The sequence below is a fragment of the Oncorhynchus clarkii genome, chromosome 18, assembly GCF_045791955.1.
Source record: "Oncorhynchus clarkii lewisi isolate Uvic-CL-2024 chromosome 18, UVic_Ocla_1.0, whole genome shotgun sequence".
Taxonomy (NCBI): Eukaryota; Metazoa; Chordata; class Actinopteri; order Salmoniformes; family Salmonidae; genus Oncorhynchus; species Oncorhynchus clarkii.
Genome location: NC_092164.1, coordinates 42,819,555 through 42,838,843, shown reverse-complemented (window position 1 = coordinate 42,838,843; position 19,289 = coordinate 42,819,555). Strand labels below are relative to the sequence as shown.

Genomic DNA, 19,289 nt, shown 5'->3' with positions numbered 1-19,289 from the left:
AGTGTCCATCGAAGTTGAGCATTTACCTACTGAAGTCGGTCACGACGCCAAACTTCAGTCAGGTCAAGACCTTGGTGAGGGCAACGAGCACGCAGATGAGCTTCCCGGAAACAGTTTGTGCAGAAATTCTTTGTCTAAACCCACAGTTTCCTCAGCTGTCCGGGTGGCTGGTCTCAGACGATCCCGCAGATGAAGATGCCAGATGTGGAGGTCCTGGGCTGGCATGGTTACACGTGGTCTGCGGCCGGTTGGACATACTGCCACATTCTTTCAAATTACTTTGAAGGTGGCTTATGGTATAGAAATTAACATTAAATTCTCTGGCAACAGTTCTGGTGTACACTCCTGCAGTCAGCATGCTAATTGCACGCTCCCTCAACTTGAGACATCTGTAGCATTGTATGACAAAACTTCACATTTTAAAGTGGCCTTTTATTGTCCCTAGCACAAGGTGCACCTGTGTAATCTTGCTGTTTAATCAGAATCTTGATATGCCACACCTGTCAGGTGATGGTCACTAACAGGGATGTAAGAGAAGCTTTTTGTGCATATGGGACATTTTTGGGATCTTTTATTTCAGCTTATGAAACATCGGACCAACACTTTACATGTTGCGTTTATATTTCTTGTTCATTATAGTAATGAGCTGTGCAATTTGAATAAAATAAAACTGCCATTGTTTCTCAAGCTGTGGAAAATGTTTGAGGATGTTGCGTTCTCTTCAGAGGTAGTGTGGATGTAAAATTTGATCTGTTATGCATTTTACCGTCCCAGCTAGCTAACCAGGTTTTTAAATGGCTTCGCTGGCCAGGCCTCAACATTTAGTGATTAATTGGTCATCCATATTTCTGAAGGGTACACTGTGCACATTCTTCTGGTTTTGTTGTAGCTCGATATGGTGATATACGGGGACCGCATCAATTCTGGATCTAAAGACATACTGTATGTGTAAGAAATATGCTAATAGCTACGTATAGCAATTTGATAGATAAAGGTGCATTCATTGCTTACACATATCCAATCCACTCAGATCTTCAAGGGTGAGAATTAAGGGAAATGGAGCATGGAGTGGCAGTTTCCTTAATTAATCCCATTTTTTTTTAAATCTGAAAACGAACACAGTCCAACGATCAGGATTCTACCTTACGTGATAAATTAACTAGCTCATAAGTGTTTTGTACATCGACACTCCTGCTAAGTCAAAGCAAAATATATCACAATTTAACCATCATGTTCACAAGTTGACATTGGCAGAGACAAAGCCTGGTGATGTGAAAAGCACCCCATTGAGGGCAGTGGAAAAGCAGACAGACTGCTATATTTCTAAAGGTGTTACAGTTAATTACATTCGGCACTCGGCTCCTGCAAAGGTCTGTGCTTTGTCAAGCTCCTTAGGAGGTATTTCGATACTGTATATCAATGAAGAGATGTGAGAAATACCTTTTTGTTTTACCCTATACTTTGTTGCAAGTTTTGTGCTGTTAAAATCAAGTATTTAAGTTCCTGACCATTTTTGTCAGATTTGATACGTATTGTACAAAATCCTGTCCACCAATATCTCAGCTCTTAACATTGCCTAAAGACAAACTGAAATAAATCAGTCGATGGTACCGACACCTGGAAACCAAGACCAAGTTAAAGGCTCCATCACAGGCATTTGCACTGCGCACAGTAACTACTCTTCATATCAACTTGCAGTGAAAGTGACATGCATCACATGCATATGAAAATAATGAAATTACAAAATGAAAGAGTAGAATACAATGTACAACCATGAGTTTGTCATTAAATAACTACTTCTTCCACTTTCAAAACAGATCCAAATAATTGATTTACTGTTATTGCCAGGAGTCAAACAGAGTAAACTGTTCTGTGAGTATCTAGTAATGACATTAAGTGCTCAAACGCGGGGTTCTTTGACTTTTTTCTGGTTCTCTGTGGGTGGAACTGCTTTTTTTCTTTTCTTAGTCGCCTCTGGTGTGGCAGCCACCTCTGGGGTAGCCTCAGCCACTGGGGCAGCCTCTGGAGCTGCCACCTCTGGAGCTGTAGCTGCCACCTCGGGCACAGCAACTTTTGGAGCCGCAACTGCAATCACCTTTGAAATGCTAGCCCCTGTAACTGCGACTGCTACATCCTCTGAAACGGCAGACTGGAACTGCAGCTGCAACAGCCTCTGAAACGACAGCCTCAGGAACACACAAAAAATAAAAGGTTCCTGGAGTAACCTTTAGGGGTTCTTCTTCAAATTGAGACTGTAGAGCAACCCCTATAAATTCTTTGAAGAACCATTTGGGGTTAATTTTTTAATCCCCCCCTCCATAGCCAGAAAGATCGAATCAAATCAAATCAAATGTATTTATATAGCCCTTCGTACATCAGCTGACATCTCAAAGTGCTGTACAGAAACCCAGCCTAAAACCCCAAACAGCAAGCAATGCAGGTGTAGAAGCACAGTGGCTAGGAAAAACTCCCTAGAAAGGCCAAAACCTAGGAAGAAACCTAGAGAGGAACCAGGCTATGTGGGGTGGCCAGTCCTCTTTTGGCTGTGCCGGGTGGAGATTATAACAGAACATGGCCAAGATGTTCAAATGTTCATAAATGACCAGCATGGTCGAAAAATAATGAGGCAGAACAGTTGAAACTGGAGCAGCAGCACGGCCAGGTGGACTGGGGACAGCAAGGAGTCATCATGTCAGGTAGTCCTGGGGCATGGTCCTAGGGCTCAGGTCCTCCGAGAGAGAGAAAGAAAGAGAGAAAGAGAATTAGAGAGAGCACATGTGGGGTGGCCAGTCCTCTTCTGGCTGTGCCGGGTGGAGATTATAACAGAACATGGCCAAGATGTTCAAATGAAAGAAAGATGTTGCAGTTATATTCAGAGGTGTATGGAAAATGAAGTCTGTGAATCCAAAAAGTAGTAAGTATACAGATGATTAACAAAACATGCACACGACAGTATTCATACCTTGGTTTTTGTGGTAAATGTAAATGAAAAAAACATTTGAAAACGGTTTTCATACACATCCGATGGGATATTCATTGAAGAGGTAAGGGAGGAGGATGGTAAATGTGATCTGCATAACATACCAATGCCAATTGACATACCTTTGTATGCCTCCTTGTCTGTATACTTACAGACACAAAAGTGAGCAGTTCAGTCAATTGCACCCAATACAGCTATCCTTCAGCCACTTTAATAATGGGAATTGATGGAAATTGATGTAAAATATATCACTAGCCACTTTAAATGATGCTACTTAATATAATGTTTACATACCCTACATTATTCATCTCATATGTATATGAATATACTGTACTCTATATCATCTACTGCATCTTTATGTAATACATGTATCACTAGCCACTTTAAACTATGCCACTTAATATAATGTTTACATACCCTACATTACTCATCTCATATGTATATACTGTACTCGATACCATCTACTGCATCTTGCCAATGCCGTTCTGTACCATCACTCATTCATCTATCTTTATGTACATATTCTTATCCCTTTACACTTGTGTGTATAAGGTAGTAGTTTTGGAATTGTTAGGTTAGATTACTCGTTGTTTATTACTGCATTGTCGGAACTAGAAGCACAAGCATTTCGCTACACTCGCATTAACATCTGCTAACCATGTGTATGTGACAAATACATTTGATTTGTTCTTATAGCCTACATATTCTTACCTCTGTTGATTGATAGCCATTGAATTGTGTCCATTTTCCGGTTTAGAAAGATTTGCACAAATATGAAAATATAGATCTTATCACCATTAAACATTATCAATTTAGATCACATAAGGGACAAATGTTACCTTAAATTGAGATATTTAAATGTTTCAGATAAGGGTCTGCACCTGCTGTCCTTTCTAATAATTCAAATCCAAATGTTTCAGTTGGGCAGTTAGGTTCCTGCAAGAACCCCCACCAACTAAGGAGGTTCCTCGATGAACACCACCTCCTATGGTGTTGGAAGAACCTTTTGAGGGCAATTTTCACTGCCAAGAACCCTAAGGTTCTTCAAAGAACTTTGAGGACCTTAGAAGAACCTTTGTTGAACCCCTAATTTTTAGAGTGCAGCTGTCTCAGAAATGGCATCCTCTGGAACTGTGGCTGCAATAACGTCTCAAACGCCTGCCTCTGGAACAGTAGTTGCCTCTGGAACTGCAGCTGCCTCTGAAACTACGGCCTCTTGTACCACAACTGCCTCTTCCTGCTTTTGCTTTTTCAACAGTTTGAGTCGACTCGCTGTGCGGCCTTCAAAGGGCACCACCGAAATGGTAATCAGCACAGTGTCTATACCGTTAACCTGGGGAGAAAAGGCAAATTAACACTACTGAAACGGGCACGCAGCGCATGTGTACTGGGGCCCCCAACCCCCCCAGAGGTCGAGGAACCTCCCGATAGCATAGGAACACGTCATGGAAAAATGTGTAGAATTGCAGGCAATTCACTTTAAAATGCCAAATTCTCTCCACCTCATGACAAAACGTATAGAATAGCAAAACATGTTGCTTTAAAAATGCTAATTTCTCTCTGTTTAGAATAGCATAAGATTAGCTATAAAACTGCACCGTTTCCTCTGTGCTCCATGGCTAAATGTGTATAATTTCTGCAGGTTAGTTTCCAAAAATTCCGGGTGGGGGGGGCCCTTGACCCCTTGACTTTATCCACATTTTGTTACGTTACAGCGTTATTTTAAAATTGATTTAATAATTTTTTCCCCACATCAATCTACCCAAAATATCCCATAATGTCAAAGCAAAAACAGTTTTAGAATTATTTTGAAAATGTATTTAAAAAAAAATGGAAATATCCCATTTACAGCCATGAGCTGCCCAGTGACACAAGCCTACCAGACGAGCTAAATTACTTCTACGCTTCGAGGCAAGCAACACTGAAGCATGCATGAGAGCACCAGCGGTTCCGGACAGCTGTGTGATCACGCTCTCCATAGCCGATGTGAGTAAGATCTTTAAACAGGTCAACATTTACAAGGCCGCAGGGCCAAACGGATTACCAGGACGTGTACTCCGAGCATGCGCTGCCCAACTGCCAAGTGCCTTCACTGACATTTTCAACCTGTCCCTGACCGAGTCTGTAATACCAACATGTTTCAAGCAGACCACCATAGTCTCTGTGACCAAGAACACCAAGGTAACCTGAATAAATGACTGCCCACCTGTAGCACTCAAGTCTGTAGTCATGAAGTGCTTTGAAAGGATGGTCATGGTTCACATCAACACCATTATCCCAGAAACCCTAGACCCACTCCAATTTGCATACCGTCCTAAAAGATCCACAGATGACGCAATCTCTATTGCACTCCACACTGCCCTTTCCCACCTGTACAAAATGAACACCTACGTGAGAATGCTATTCATTGACTACAGCTCAGCGTTCAACACCATAGTGCCCTCAAAGCTCATCACTAAGCTAAGGACCCTGGAACTAAACACCTCCCTCTGCAACTGGATCCTGGACTTCGTGACGGGCCGCCCCCAGGTGTTAAGGGTAGGTAACAACACATCTGCCACGCTGATCCTCAACACGGGGGCCCCTCAGGGGTGCGTGCTCAGTCCTCTCCTGTACTCCCTGTTCACCCATGACTGCATGACTCCAACACCATCATTAAGTTTTCCGATGACACAACAGTGGTAGGCCTGATCAACAAGAACGATGAGACAGCCTATGGGAGGAGGTCAGAGACCTGGCAGTGTGGTGCCAGGATAACAAACTCTCCCTCAACGTGATCAAGACAAAGGAGATGATTGTGGACTACAGGAAAAGGAGGGCCAAGCATGCCCCCATTCTCATCGACGGGCTGTAGTGGAGCATGTTGAGAGCTTCAAGTTCCTTAGTGTCCCCATCACCAATGAACGGTCATGGTCCAAGCACACCAAGACATTTGTGCAGAGAGCACAACAACGCCTATTCCTCCTCAGGATACTGAAAAGATTTGGCAGTGGTCCTCAGATCCTCAAACGTTCTACAGCTGTACCATTGAGAGCATCCTGACCAGTTGCGTCACTGCCTGTATGGCAACTGCTCAGCCTCCGACCGCAAGGCACTACAGAGGGTAGAACGTACGGCCCAGTACATCACTGGAGCCAAGCTTCCTGCCATCCAGGACCTCTACACCAGATGATGTCAGAGGAAGGCCCTACAAATTGCCAAAGACTCCAGCCACCCTAGTCATAGACTGTTCTCTCTGCTACCAAATGGCAAGTGGTACCGGAGCGTCAAGCCTAGGTCCAAAAGACTTCTTAAAACAGCTTCTACCCTCAAGCCATAAGACTCCTGAACAGCTAACTGGAATATTTGCATTGAATTTACCACAGGGGACTCCAATCAAGTTGTAGAAACATCTCAAGGATGACCAATAGAAACAGCATGCACCTGAGCTCAATTTCAAGTCTCGTAGCAAAGGGTCTGAGTACTTATGTAAATAAGGTATTTCTGTTCTTATTTTTATTACATTTGCAAACATTTCTAAAAACCTGTTTTCCCTTTGTCATTATGGGCTATTGTGTGTAGATTGATGGGTACAGTTTTTCATTTAATCAATTTTAGAATAAGGCTGTAAGGTATTTTTTTTGTTGAAAAAGTCAAGTGGTCTAAATACTGTTGCATCGTATATATCTTTATATCTATAAATAGCATAGTAATGTTTTTGGTCAAACTAAGGTTGGTGTTCATTTGCTTATTTATAACGATAAAAGCCAAGGTTTCAGTGTGGGAAAGTTATTGTCATCATTCTTTCAACAGCTGTTTTCTTTCAAAATCTCCATTCAGTCAATTCAAGTCCAATTTATTTCTACTGACAATTTTGAATAGCCTGTCCAATCATACTTACATTGTGTCATTGTTGTGACTGAAACACTGCTGTGTTTGAAAGTGATTAATATTTTAATGACATCACTTTCAAACAGATACCATATGTCTTTTCCCTTTTGAGTTCATGTTTTGTGGTTTGGCATTCTTCCCAAATGTGCCTGTTTTCTTTGAGCATCAGCACTTAAAGTAAATGTTCACTACAAAATCAAAGTTTATCAGACATTTTTAGATGGAGATGAGTCCATGTCCATCTGTTGTATAGTTTCCACTATGAATGAGAAAATAGAGGTGCGACTCGTCCATGAACACCTGCTCGGAGTACACGTCCTGGTAATCCGTCTGGCTCTGCAGCCTTGTGAATGTTGGCTACGGAGAGCCCGCTTGGTGGAACGTCAAGAGACAACTACTTTGTTAAATGGCAAGGCATAGTGAAAACAAGCATGCAATATGCAAACTGGACTCACAGTTCTTATGTAGTCCCAGCCATTTTCATTTGATTGTCTGGTAGCAGGCTTGGTAGATGAGGGACCTCTCTCTAAGTTGAAGTTGATGATCATTTGAAGGAGGGGAGCGGCGGGGAAATCCATGGTGATGATTCCGAAGCGCCTGCTCTGCCCTATCTGTGCCGTCAGGTAGTCATACAGGTGGGCGGTGATTCGCTGGGCTCCGCTGCCGTAGGTGAGGAAGATATGGGCCTTGTTGCACACAGGGGCAGATTCCAGATGTTCATGCACACTTTGCCATTTCTCAGCCACATGCAGGAGGGTGGGGACCTGGGGAGACAAGTATATGAGACTCAATACATTTTCCTAGCAACAATTTCATTTTCAAAAATGACTGTCTCCTTACCTTCCAGTCGTCTGCAATGTCCAGGCCCATTCCGAGGTCAGGTCCGCCAAAGTCCTGCAGGACAATGAGCTTCCCTCTGTTCTGTCCCACAGTGGGCATGAACCAACTGTTCCACAGCAGGTCCCAGTCGGCGTAGAGGTGGATGTAGCTGACTACCGCCCCGTAGATGTCGAAGGTATCACTGAACTCCTCCTTGAGCCGCACCAGCGGGGTACTCCCTTAGGATGTCGGCCACGCCCTCCAGCACATCACGAAGTGCGCCCACAGGTAAGACACGCCGTGGTGGATGGTGAGGTTGCCACGCACATGGCGTACACGCACAACCAGGAAGCACACACCGGCCTGGAGCTGCGACGCCAGGCTCCAGGACTGGCACTCGGCCAAGGCGCCACTGTAGATGGCCATGGTGACCTCGGACAGCAGGCAGCTGTCCGGGAGGCCTGCCATCCAGGTGGGGTTGACAAACTCTGGGGCTGGAGTATGTCGTCGTGCTCGGGCCTCTGGATGGCACTGTTGCTCAAGCAAACAGCCCTGGTAGATAATTAGTTTGGTGTCAAAGGTCAATACCTAATCCTGAAGTTAGCTAATTATACTCACAACTGACACTCACACCACTCTTACACTCCTTATCAAGGGTTGTGTCTATATTCTCCTGAATGATGTCCTCTCCTCATATCCTTTACTTTATAACTACAGAAGGCTTAAATTGGCCTCTACTATATTGCTTTGTCCCCTCCAGTCATTTCAGATCAGTGCTAATGACATTGTCTCCTTAAACTATTCAAGACTATTGAGACACAACCCCTGACTACCTTTGAAACAAGATACTCACCACAAAAGGATCATCAGCTTGATAAACATCTTCCGCATCCTGGAAACACCTTTGGTGCTTGCCATATCTGATTCTTCAGTTATATAAATGGGGACGGAGTTTGGGGGTAAGAAAAGGAAGCACAAATTAATCTTTGTTTGGCGCTTTAGTTTTAGATTAGCAGCAATACAGGTACATTATCCATTTCAATTAATATATTCAATTTATATAAAATATACCCGTGGGCTGCAACTCAAAAGAAAAACACAAGTAAGAAATACATACAGAGTTTAAGTAATAATAAATGAGTAGAAACAGGAAAAGAAAAACAACCTCCCATCCCATGAAGGAATGTGCCTACCTGATTTAGGCAACACAGTGAACAGTTGGGAGTTGGGGTCAATTTAATCGGAAAATGTTTCCTTGGTGTTCAATACAGTCTGTGAACAAACTTAAAACGTATAAATTGATGGTTTGGATTACAGGATACCAAGGTCATATTTTTCCATATTCTGTTCCATACACATGCACACACACACACACACACACACACACACACACACACACACACACACACACACACACACACACACACTAGACACATACACAAACACAGACCGTACATGTACACACTTAAAGGCATGCACGCACACACCTACGTAAGTGAACACAGATAGATAAATCAAAGTCTACCTTATTCATAACTACCCAGGCAACTGTGTAACCATAAACAGTGGTTTGAAATTCAATACACGATAGTGTTGGAATTACATATATTTTTGGTTGTATGTCGAGCTTCACGTTTCGGTACGATTGCTGTGCTTTGTGTGATATGAAATGTGCCTTAGTGCCAAATAGATATATAGAATGTGAATGATAATGCCCTGCGAAATATGTTTATTTTCACATCACGATGGCAATGCTACATCATTGGTGGCAGAAATGATTTCATAATTAAAGAGTAAAATAATGGAGCCATTGTGTGCTGTCATTGTACAATGAATATATATCAATATAGATGAGAAAATTTGAAAAGGGGGCAAGCAGACAGGTATGTTGTTATAAGCATTGATGAGCCTTTATGAATAAGGCCAATTATGTATCTTTATGTTTTCATCTGTAACACTTTTTGATTCTATTTTTTTACTAGAGAACATATGTAGACACTGGTATGGTGCTGGAGATAATGGATAATGAATATGAGGTTAAAAAGTGGTGACGTGCACCTTTTCTTATACCTATGTAGTAACCGTGTAATTACTAGAGTGTTGTTGCATACTAACTTAGTGATTGCTTTGTAATGGCATACTAATGGACTGAGCAGTTTTTGTAATTACACATGTTTAAGGAGTAACAGTCCCGGTTTCTCAAAACAGCTTCATATAATTTCTGTACAATTCTAATTAAATTACTGAAGTACAATGTAGCATATCAATATTTTGTTGTTACTAGTGTAATAAGAGTTATACAGGTATAAGATACATTTCATGCAAAGTGAGTAATAAAGGTTTACAATGTATTTCCAACCTGTGATCTCATAGGGCTGCTTGTTTTAGGACCCATCTTCTCTCTATTCCTAATATAGGACAGGACACTGGGAGTGTTCCAGCAGCCAGAGGGTTGCTGTCATTAATATCCTATGTGCTACCTACTGCCATTGTACCCTTGAGTAACGCACCTAACCCCCAAAACTCATCCAGTGGGGCTGCTCTCGCTTTCTCTCTCTGTGTTTGTGTGTGTGTGTGTGTGTGTGTGTGTGTGAGTGTGTGTGTGTGTGTGCGTGTGTGTGTGTGTGTCAGCGGTGGGAAAAGTATCCAATTGTCATACAGTACTTGAGTCAAAGTAAAGATACCTTAATAAAAAATGACTTCATTAAAAGTGAAAGCCACCCAGTGAAATATTACTTGAGTAAAAGTCTAAGAGTATTTGTTTTTAAATATACTTAAGTAGCAAAAGTAAAGGTATTATCACGACTTCCGCCAAAGTTGTTTCCTCTCCTTGTTCGGGTGGTCGGCGTCGCCGGTCTTCTAGCCATCATTGATCCACTTCTCATTTTCCATTTGTTTTGTCTTGTCTTCCCACACACCTGGTTTCAATTACATCATTACATGTTGTGTATTTAACCCTCGGTTCCCCCCACCATTTGTATTATTAAACTGTGCCGTTGTAACACAGTTTTGCTCTCCTGTGCCTGACTTCTCTGCTGCCAGTATTCACCCCTTACAGAATTCCGGACCAAACTTATGGAGTCAGCAGGAGCAGGTACCCCGGGTATAGGGGTGGAGGAGCGCGTCCGGGAGCACTCAGCAATGCTCCACCATCTTGGCACCGCCATGGACCGCGTAGTCCAGATAATGGACCGCTGGGACAGACAGGGAGTTCTACCAGCGCCTCCACCAGCACAACTAGGGTCTCCACTACGCGCCCCTCCTTCTCCTGGTCCCAGTGGGATTCGTCTCTCCCTTCCCCAGGAATACCATGGCACGGCTGCCAACTGCCAGGGGGTCCTGTTGCAGCTCGACCTATACCTGGCAACCATCCACCCAGCTCCTTCGGGCCGTGAGAGGGTGTCCGCCCTCGTCTCGTGCCTGGAGTGGGTCAACGCTATGTGGAGAGAGGGAGATGCAGCGTTGGACCAGTTTGAGGAGTTTACCTGCCGTTTCCGGGCAGTCTTCGACCACCTGTCCGAGGGTAGAGCGACGGGTGAACGCCTCTTCCATCTGAGGCAGTGGACGAGGAGCGCCCAGGAGTTTGCCCTGGAGTTTCGGACTCTGGCTGCCGGCACAGGATGGAATGACAGGGCCCTGATCGACCATTATTGCTGCAGTCTGTGCGAGGATGTCCGTCGGGAGTTGGCCTGCAGAGACACCACCCTCACATTCGACCAGCTGGTGGACCTGTCCATCCGGCTGGATAACCTGCTGGCTACCCGTGGACGTACAGATCAGGGTCTGTTGGTTCCATCCCCCCGCACCCCCCCTCCGATACCCATGGAGCTGGGAGGGGCGGTGCGCAGGGAGACCAGAGGGGGTTCCGGCTCGTGCACCATCTGTGGCCGCAGAGGTCACACTGCCAGTCAGTGCCGGGTTGGTTCCTCTGGGTATCGAGGCAGCAGGCAGGGCACTCTGGCGTCACCCCAGATGAGTCGGCACCATTCTAAACCAGAGCCCTCTGTTGCACATATGTTTTTGTATGTCATTTTTTCCTGAGTATTCCCCGCATTCCCAGCATAAAGCGCTCGTCGATTCAGGCGCGGCTGTGAATTTTATAGATAGATCGTTCGCCCATAGTTTAGGGATCCCCATTGTTCCCGTGGCTGTGCCTTTCCCGTTCACGCCTTAGATAATCGACCATTAAGGTCAGGGTTGATTAGGGAGTGCACCACTCCTCTGGGCAAGGTGACGCAGGGAGGTCACAAGGAGAGAATTAGTCTCTTCCTTATAGACTCTCCTGCATTTCCCATGGTGCTAGGCTTACCCTGGTTAGCTTGTTTCTTGGCAACAGAGGGCTCTCCCTGGGTGGTCATGAGAGTGCTCGTGAGGTGTTTAGGGGTTTCCGTTGGTGCTACTACGGTGGAAAGTCCAGACCAGGTGTGCATTCTCGACCGTGTGCATTCCCCCTTAATATGCCGAATTTGGCTCTCGCCTTCTCCAAAAAGAATGCGACTCAATTACCACCCCATCAACGGGGCGATTGTGCGATAGATCTCCTGGTAGACGCTGCACTTCCCAGGAGTCACGTGTATCCCCTCTCACAGGCAGAGACGAGGCTATGGAAACATATGTCTCCGAATCCCTGCAGTCAGGGGTACATTCAGTCCTCCACTTCACCCGCCTCCTTGAGTTTCTTTTTTGTGAAGAAGAAGGAGGGAGGTCTGCGCCCATACTATCGAGGTCTGAACCAGATCACTGTGAGGTATAGTTACCCGCTACCGCTCATAGCCACAGCAATTGAGTCAATGCATGGGGCACGCTTCTTCACCAAACTAGAGGAGCGTTTACAATCTGGTGCGTATCCGGGAAGGAGACGAGTGGAAGACGGCTTTCAGTACCACCTCGGGGCACTATGAGTCATGCCAAACACCCTTTTCTCATCTGGACTGACCCCCGCAATCTGGAGTACATCTGGCCAGCGAGGAGACTGAACCTTCACCGGGCAAGGTGGACCATGTTTTTCCACCCATTTTGTGTTCACCCTTTCCTACAGAGGTACTGGTGGCCTACCTTGGCTAAGGACGTGAGGGTTTATGTTTCCTCCTGCTCAGTGTGCACCCAGTGTAAGGCTCCTAGGCACCTGCCCAGAGGGAAGCTAGAATTTCTTACCGATCTCCCCCCTCACAGGGTAACACCACGATCCTGGTCATTGTGGATTGGTTCTCTAAGTCCTGTCGTCTCCTCCCTCTGTCAGGTCTCCTTACGGCCCTACAGACTGCGGAGGCCATGTTTACACACGTCTTCCGGCACTACGGGGTGCCTGAGGATATAGTGTCTGATCGAGGTCCCCAGTTCACTTTGAGGGTCTGGAAGGCGTTCATGGAACATCTGGGGCTCTCGATCAGCCTTCACCCCGAAAGTAATGGGAAGGTGGAGAGAGTACACCAGGATGTGGGCAGGACCGGCCGGGGGAGTGGGTGGCATTCGTGCCCTGGACTGAGATGGCACAGAACTCGCTTCGCCACTCCTCCACTAACCGCTCTCCCTTCCAGTGCGTACTGGGGTATCAGCTGGTTCTGGCGCCTTGGCATCAGAGTCAGACCGAGGCTCCTGCGGTGGACGACTGGTTCAGGCTCTCGACCCGAAACCTGCCTCTCCGCCTGCCCTGCCGGAAGCTGGGTCCGCGGTTGGTTTGGCCATTTAAAGTCCTGAGGAGAGTGAACAAGATTTGTTATAGGCTTCCCCCCGATTACCGTATTAACCCCTCGTTCCATGTGACGCTCCTCAGGCCGGTGGTTGCTGGCCCGCTCCAGGAGTCTGAGGTGCGGGAGGTTCCTCCGCCCCCCCTGGACATCGAGGGGGCCCCGGCGTACTCCGTTCTCGCCATACTGGATTCGAGGCATCGGGCGAGGGGCCTTCAGTATCTCCTGGAGTGGGAGGGCGCTGGGTTCCGGTCGAGGACGTGTCGGACCCTTCAGTGCTGCAGGAGTTCCACCGTCTTCGTCCGGATCGCCCTGCGCCTCGCCCTTTGGGTCGTCCCCGAGGCCGGTGTTGGCGCTGCTGGAGCCGTGCATCAAGGAGGGGGGAGGGGGGTACTGTCACGACTTCCACCGAAGTTGGATCCTCTTCTTGTTCGGATGGTCGGCGTCGCCGGTCTTCTAGCCATCATCGATCCACTTCTCATTTTCCATTTGTTTGGTCTTGTTTTCCCACAAACCTGGTTTCAATTCCATCATTACATGTTGTGTATTTAACCCTCTGTTCCCCCCATGTCCTTGTCTGGAATTGTTTATTGTAAGTGCTTATGCACGTTATTCTGGTGTGCGTCGAGTTTTGTAACCATTGTATTGATCGTTCTGTTTACGGTGATTTTCATTTTTAAACTGCCCCGTTGTAACACAGTTTTGCTCTCCTGCGCCTGACTTCTCTGCCGCCAGTACGCACCCCTTACAGGTATAAATCATTTCACATTCCTTATATTAAGCAAACCAGACAGCACAATTTTCTTTTTTTTCTTTTTTATTTACGGATCCAACATTTACACACCAACACTCAGACATAATTTACAAACGAAGCATTTGTGTTTAGTGAGTCCACCAGATCATAGGCAGTAGGGATGACGAGGGATATTCTCTTGATAAGTGTGTGAATTTTACCATTTTCCTGTTCCTGTCCTCAGACTCCTGGAGCGGGCCAGCCATTTAAAATGTAACAAGCACTTTTGATTGTCAGGGAAAATGTATGGAGCAAAAAGTGCATTATTTTCTTTCGGAATGTAGTGGAGTAGTAGTTAAAGTTGTCAAAAATAGAAATATTAAAGTGCAGATATATAAAAAAAAACTACTTATGTAGTACTTGAAATAATTTTTACTGAAGTACTTTACTCTACTGGCGTGTGTGTGTGAGAGAGAGAGAGATAGAAAGTTGTGGTGTGGTGTGTTGGTTGAGTACTGTGAAAGCAGAAAATAAAGAATTGCCATGCAAATATGAACATAGGTATATTATATTCTGATGGATTCCCCCTACCCTTATCCCTACATTCCCTACAACACTATAAAACAATTATTGCTACTGAAGGTGTGGACGTATTTGATATACCTAAAACAATAGGTAGGGTGCCTGTCCTCTGTTTGGGTTACAACCATAAAGCAGTCAGCTGCATTTTCCCCTCCATCCAATCAGCACAGCCCGAACAAGAGTCATGTTTCCTCGTTCCTCTGTCCTTATATGGCAGAAGTAGGCTGGGACTCCAGGAAAATGGTGGCTTGGAAATACTGACAGCTTGTGTGAAGAGAAGTATAACAATAGCTTGAATTCAGGTAAAAATAAGAAATGTAGTAATACATTTGGCTTTGTATTATCTTTTGGGGGTTTATCTGAAAAGGAACACTGTTTAGATATATTTAATTCAAAAGGGAAATCAGTAGTTCATGATACACGTTTGTGGTTGGAGATACAGGAAATGAATTTAGTCAGACCAAAATGAATGTGATTTACTAATGGCAAAAGGATCTCTGAATTGATGAAGATTGGCATGGGCCTTCATCATTTTGTTAATCTTTAGAAAAACTTGCACTGTAATAGGAGGTCAATGATCGTACTTAACGTACCCTAGAGACACCCACTGATCTTCCTGAATTTTTTTCTGCATTGCCAGCTTGGGCATGATGAGTAAGAGCTAAGCTATGAACTATGATTATAAATGTTTTGTGTGTTTGGCCACAGCCACACAGATCAGTTGGTGTACATACACAGGACAGCAGCCACTCCCTTTAAACCAGTTACCCAAATGGATGTCTGTGTGGGGTTTTGAATTTAGAAGCATTCTATGCCCTGTATTTGAATGAAATACTCTACTTGATTAGAACTGATCGCTCATAGCCATAAATATGAAAATGAAAAGTTTGATAATGAAATATGTTTCTCTTAGAAAAGCATTGTCTCGCTTTCTCTTTCAAATATGAAATAACAGTTCATCTTGGCTTCTAAATCTAAGTAATTAGTGACTTTTTGCCCTGGCCTATAGACTTGTTGCTTGCTACACAACTAGGGGCTTTATGAGTGGTGTCACTCAGGAGTATTATGACTGTAACTTGATACCTGAAGCTAAAAGACACAGTGACATAATGCATATGTAGAATGTAACTTGAACTAAGATGCCTGATTTTGCCTGCAGCATTAAAAGTATAGGATTGAATTCTACTGAAACATTGGTCAATCCCCCATCTACAAGAAAAACAGAAACAGTTCAGTTCATTGTCTACTCTCACAACAGCCTGACAGTGTCTGCTCTGTCTGTCTGTCTGTCTGTCTGTCTGTCTTGCTCACTGTTTGTCAGAGTCAGAAGCTCACAGCGATGGCTGACGCCGGGCAAATCAGAAAGACAGCGGTCAAGGTGCTGGGCTGCGTGGAGAAAGTATCCTCTTTCGCCTCGTCCATCAATCCCCTCTTCGGCATCGTCTCCTCCCTGGTGGGGGTGGTGCGCATAGGCCTGGTGGGCGATGAGGCGCATGCCCTGGACAAGGACTTCCAGGTGGTGCACGGCAAGCTGGAGAGCATCTCTGCGAAGAACCGCCAGTGCCTGCGGCAGATTCGTGTGGACGAGGTCAATGAGACATTTGGTAAGTACGAGGAGTACATCAAGCACCAGTACGCCGCCTTCAGCTCCATGGTGGCGTTGGTGAGGAAGGACCCAGAGGGAGCGCGGCGCCACATGGCCAAATTCGAGTGGGTCTATGAGAAGGACAAGAGCGACCTGAGCCTGGATGTGTACTACCGGGGAGTAATGGGCACCGGGTCGGTGTTCGGAAGGCCCCTGCTGAAGGTGTACCTGGAGCACTGCAACGGAGACCGCAGGGTCATGGAGCACTGGTGCTCCCAGGTGGGACACCTGTTCCACATCGGCCTGATCGCCCTCATGGCCTACACAGCGGTGACAGAGGACGACGAGGACGAGGTGCGAGAGAAGTGGACCAAGCGTGTGGAGGACATCCAAGCCAAGATGCAGGAGGCTTTGAGTCAGTGCAAAGAGTAGGAGAGGAGTCTTCCCTAAAGCTTGAGTCTTCCCTAAAGGTGGGGGCCCTGTCCAGAAATTACCCTTACTCCCAGTCCTGGAGTGCTACCAGGTGTGTAGTATGTCCTGGGTGTTCCTTCCCTGCTCTAATATATCTGATTCTACTAATCAGCTGCTGATCATGGGCCTAATTAGCTAAACCAGGTATGTTAGAGTAGGGATGGAATAAAAGCCTGCAGACCCAGTAGCTATTCAGTAAAAAGTCACCCCTGCTCTAACTCATTTTTAGAACTGGATAGGTACAAGCAATATGGCTGTAGCTCCACCTTGCTCTATGAGAGGCAAGGTGGATTTTTTTGCCAAACATTTCTTAGACCTGTCCAATTTACTTTGATCAACACAAGTGCCAAGGGGTAGGGGCTAGTGGTTGATTCTTGACAGGGACAACGATTTGAGGGGAGGTTAGGTGGGTGAGAAGTGGAGTTTGGTCGTTAAAACTGTGGAGAAGAGGTTCGTTCCCACTTTCTCAAGACCAGACTCATTCAAGTGGACCAAGTAAAGCAAGGAAATCATGTATTATGAATAGATGGGAAATTAAATTCACAGTAAAAGCAATCAAATGTATTGTCATTTATTTGGGTCAACTGAACTCTGTTGTTGTGGCAATAGTTCCTAATTTGAACTTGTGATCATACAGCTAGCTGCCTTATATTAGCCTACCAGTCAATACATTCTCTGACTGTCCGTTAATGTTTTATACACTGTCATCAATAAACAAGTCTAAATTATGACCCATATTACAGTATGCACAATAATCATTTGACTGAAACACTAGTATCTCTCTCTCGCTCTGTTTGCTATGTGGCCAATGATGTCACCATACATCAGGGGTTCCCAACTCCTTCATTTTAGGGGTACAATTCATAATTGTTTATACCGATCTAAAACGACGCAGAAATCTGTGATGCTTTATGCTAGAAACAATAGGTACAATGCCAGATGAAGACTGATGCACATGGGAATATCAATCAATCAAATGTAGGCTTTTATAAAGGCTTTAAAAAATATATATATTTTAATTTTTTTATTTGGGGCCGGCAGGTAGCCTAGTGGTTAGAGCGTTGGGCCAGTAACCAAAAGGTTGCTGGATCGAATCCCTGAGCTGACAAGGGAAAAATCTGTCATTCTGCACCTGAACAAGGCAGCTAACCCAGTGTTCCCCGGTAGGCTGTCATTGTAAATGAGAATTTGTTCTTAACTGACTTGCCTAGTTCAATAAAGGTAAAAAAACAACAACAAAAAACAGTGAGCAATGCAGATGTAGAAGCATGGTGCCTAGGAATAACTCCCTAGAAAGCCAGAAACCTAGGAAGAAACCTAGAGAGGAACCAGGCTTTGAGGGGTGGCCAGGCTGTGCCGGGTGGATATTATAAGAGTGGATGGCCATTAAGGCCAGACCAATGTTCAAATGTTCATAGATGACAAGCAGGGTCAAATAATAATCACAGTGGTTGTAGATGGTGCAACAGGTCAGCACCTCAGGAGTAAATGTCAGTTGGTTTTTCATAGCTGAGCATTCAGAGGTTGAGACAGCAGGTGAGGGAGAGAGAGGGTCAAATACAGCAGGTCTGGTACAAGGTAGCAAAATTTCACCAGATAGGACAGACTGACCCTGGCACATAGACTATAGCATCATAGCTACTGGAGGCTGAGACGGGGTTGGGGGACACTGTGGCCCTGTCCGATGATACCCCTGGACAGGGCCAACCAGGCAGAATATAAACCCTCCCACTTTGCCAAAGTACAGCCCCCACACCACTAGAAGGATATCAACAGACCACCAATTTACTGCCCTGAGACGAGGCTGAGTATAGTCCACAAAGTTCTCCTCCACCACACGACCCGAGGGGGTGCAAAACCAAACAGGAAGATCATGTCAGTGACTCATCCCACTCAAGTCGAGTATAGCGGAAAAAAGCCTGACATGACGCACCCCTCCTAGGGACGGCAAGAGCACTAGTAAGCCAGTGAATCAGCCTCCGTAATAGGGTCTGAGGCAGAAAGTCCCAGTGGGAAAAAGGGAGACGTCCAGGAAGAGACAGCAAGGGCGATTCGTCCAATCAGTGCCTTGCCATTCACCTTCGCACCCCTGGGCCAGACTACATTCATTCATAGGACCTACTGAAGAGATGAGTCTTCAGTAAAGTCTGCGTCTCTCACATGAATAGACAGACCATTCCGTGAAAATGAAGCACTATAGGAGAAGGCCCTGGCTCCAGCATGTTTGCTTAGAAATTCTAGGGACAATAAGGAGGCCTGCGTCTTGTGACCATGTAGCGTACTTGCAGGTATGTACAGCAGGACTAAATCGGAGAGATAGGTTGGAGCAAATCCATTTAATGCTTTGTAGGTTAGCAGTAAAACCTTGAAGTCAGCCCTAGCCATAACAGGAAGCCGGTGTAGCGAGGCTAGCAGTGGAGTAATGATACCTTTGTTTGATTCTAGTCAAGATATCAGTAGCTGTATTTATCACTAACTGAAGTTTATTTAGTGCTTGATCCAGGTAGCCGGAGAGTAGAGCATTGCAGCAGTCTAATCTATAAGTGACAAAAGCATGGGTTA

The 19,289-nt window shown here is 45.3% G+C and overlaps 1 protein-coding gene and 1 pseudogene across 1 annotated transcript; one reads left to right on the top strand and one right to left on the bottom strand.

Moving 5' to 3' along the window:
- Nucleotides 1–1,900: 1,900 nt before the first annotated feature.
- Nucleotides 1,901–8,614, bottom strand: LOC139372341 (uncharacterized; annotated as a pseudogene).
- A 6,269-nt stretch (nucleotides 8,615–14,883) lies between these two features.
- Nucleotides 14,884–17,469, top strand: LOC139373533 (protein rapunzel-like). The gene is made up of 2 exons (XM_071114155.1): nucleotides 14,884–14,973; nucleotides 15,993–17,469. The coding sequence occupies exon 2, from the start codon at nucleotides 16,011–16,013 to the stop codon at nucleotides 16,686–16,688; it is 678 nt and encodes a 225-aa protein (XP_070970256.1). The 5' UTR covers nucleotides 14,884–14,973; nucleotides 15,993–16,010; the 3' UTR covers nucleotides 16,689–17,469.
- Nucleotides 17,470–19,289: the final 1,820 nt, after the last annotated feature.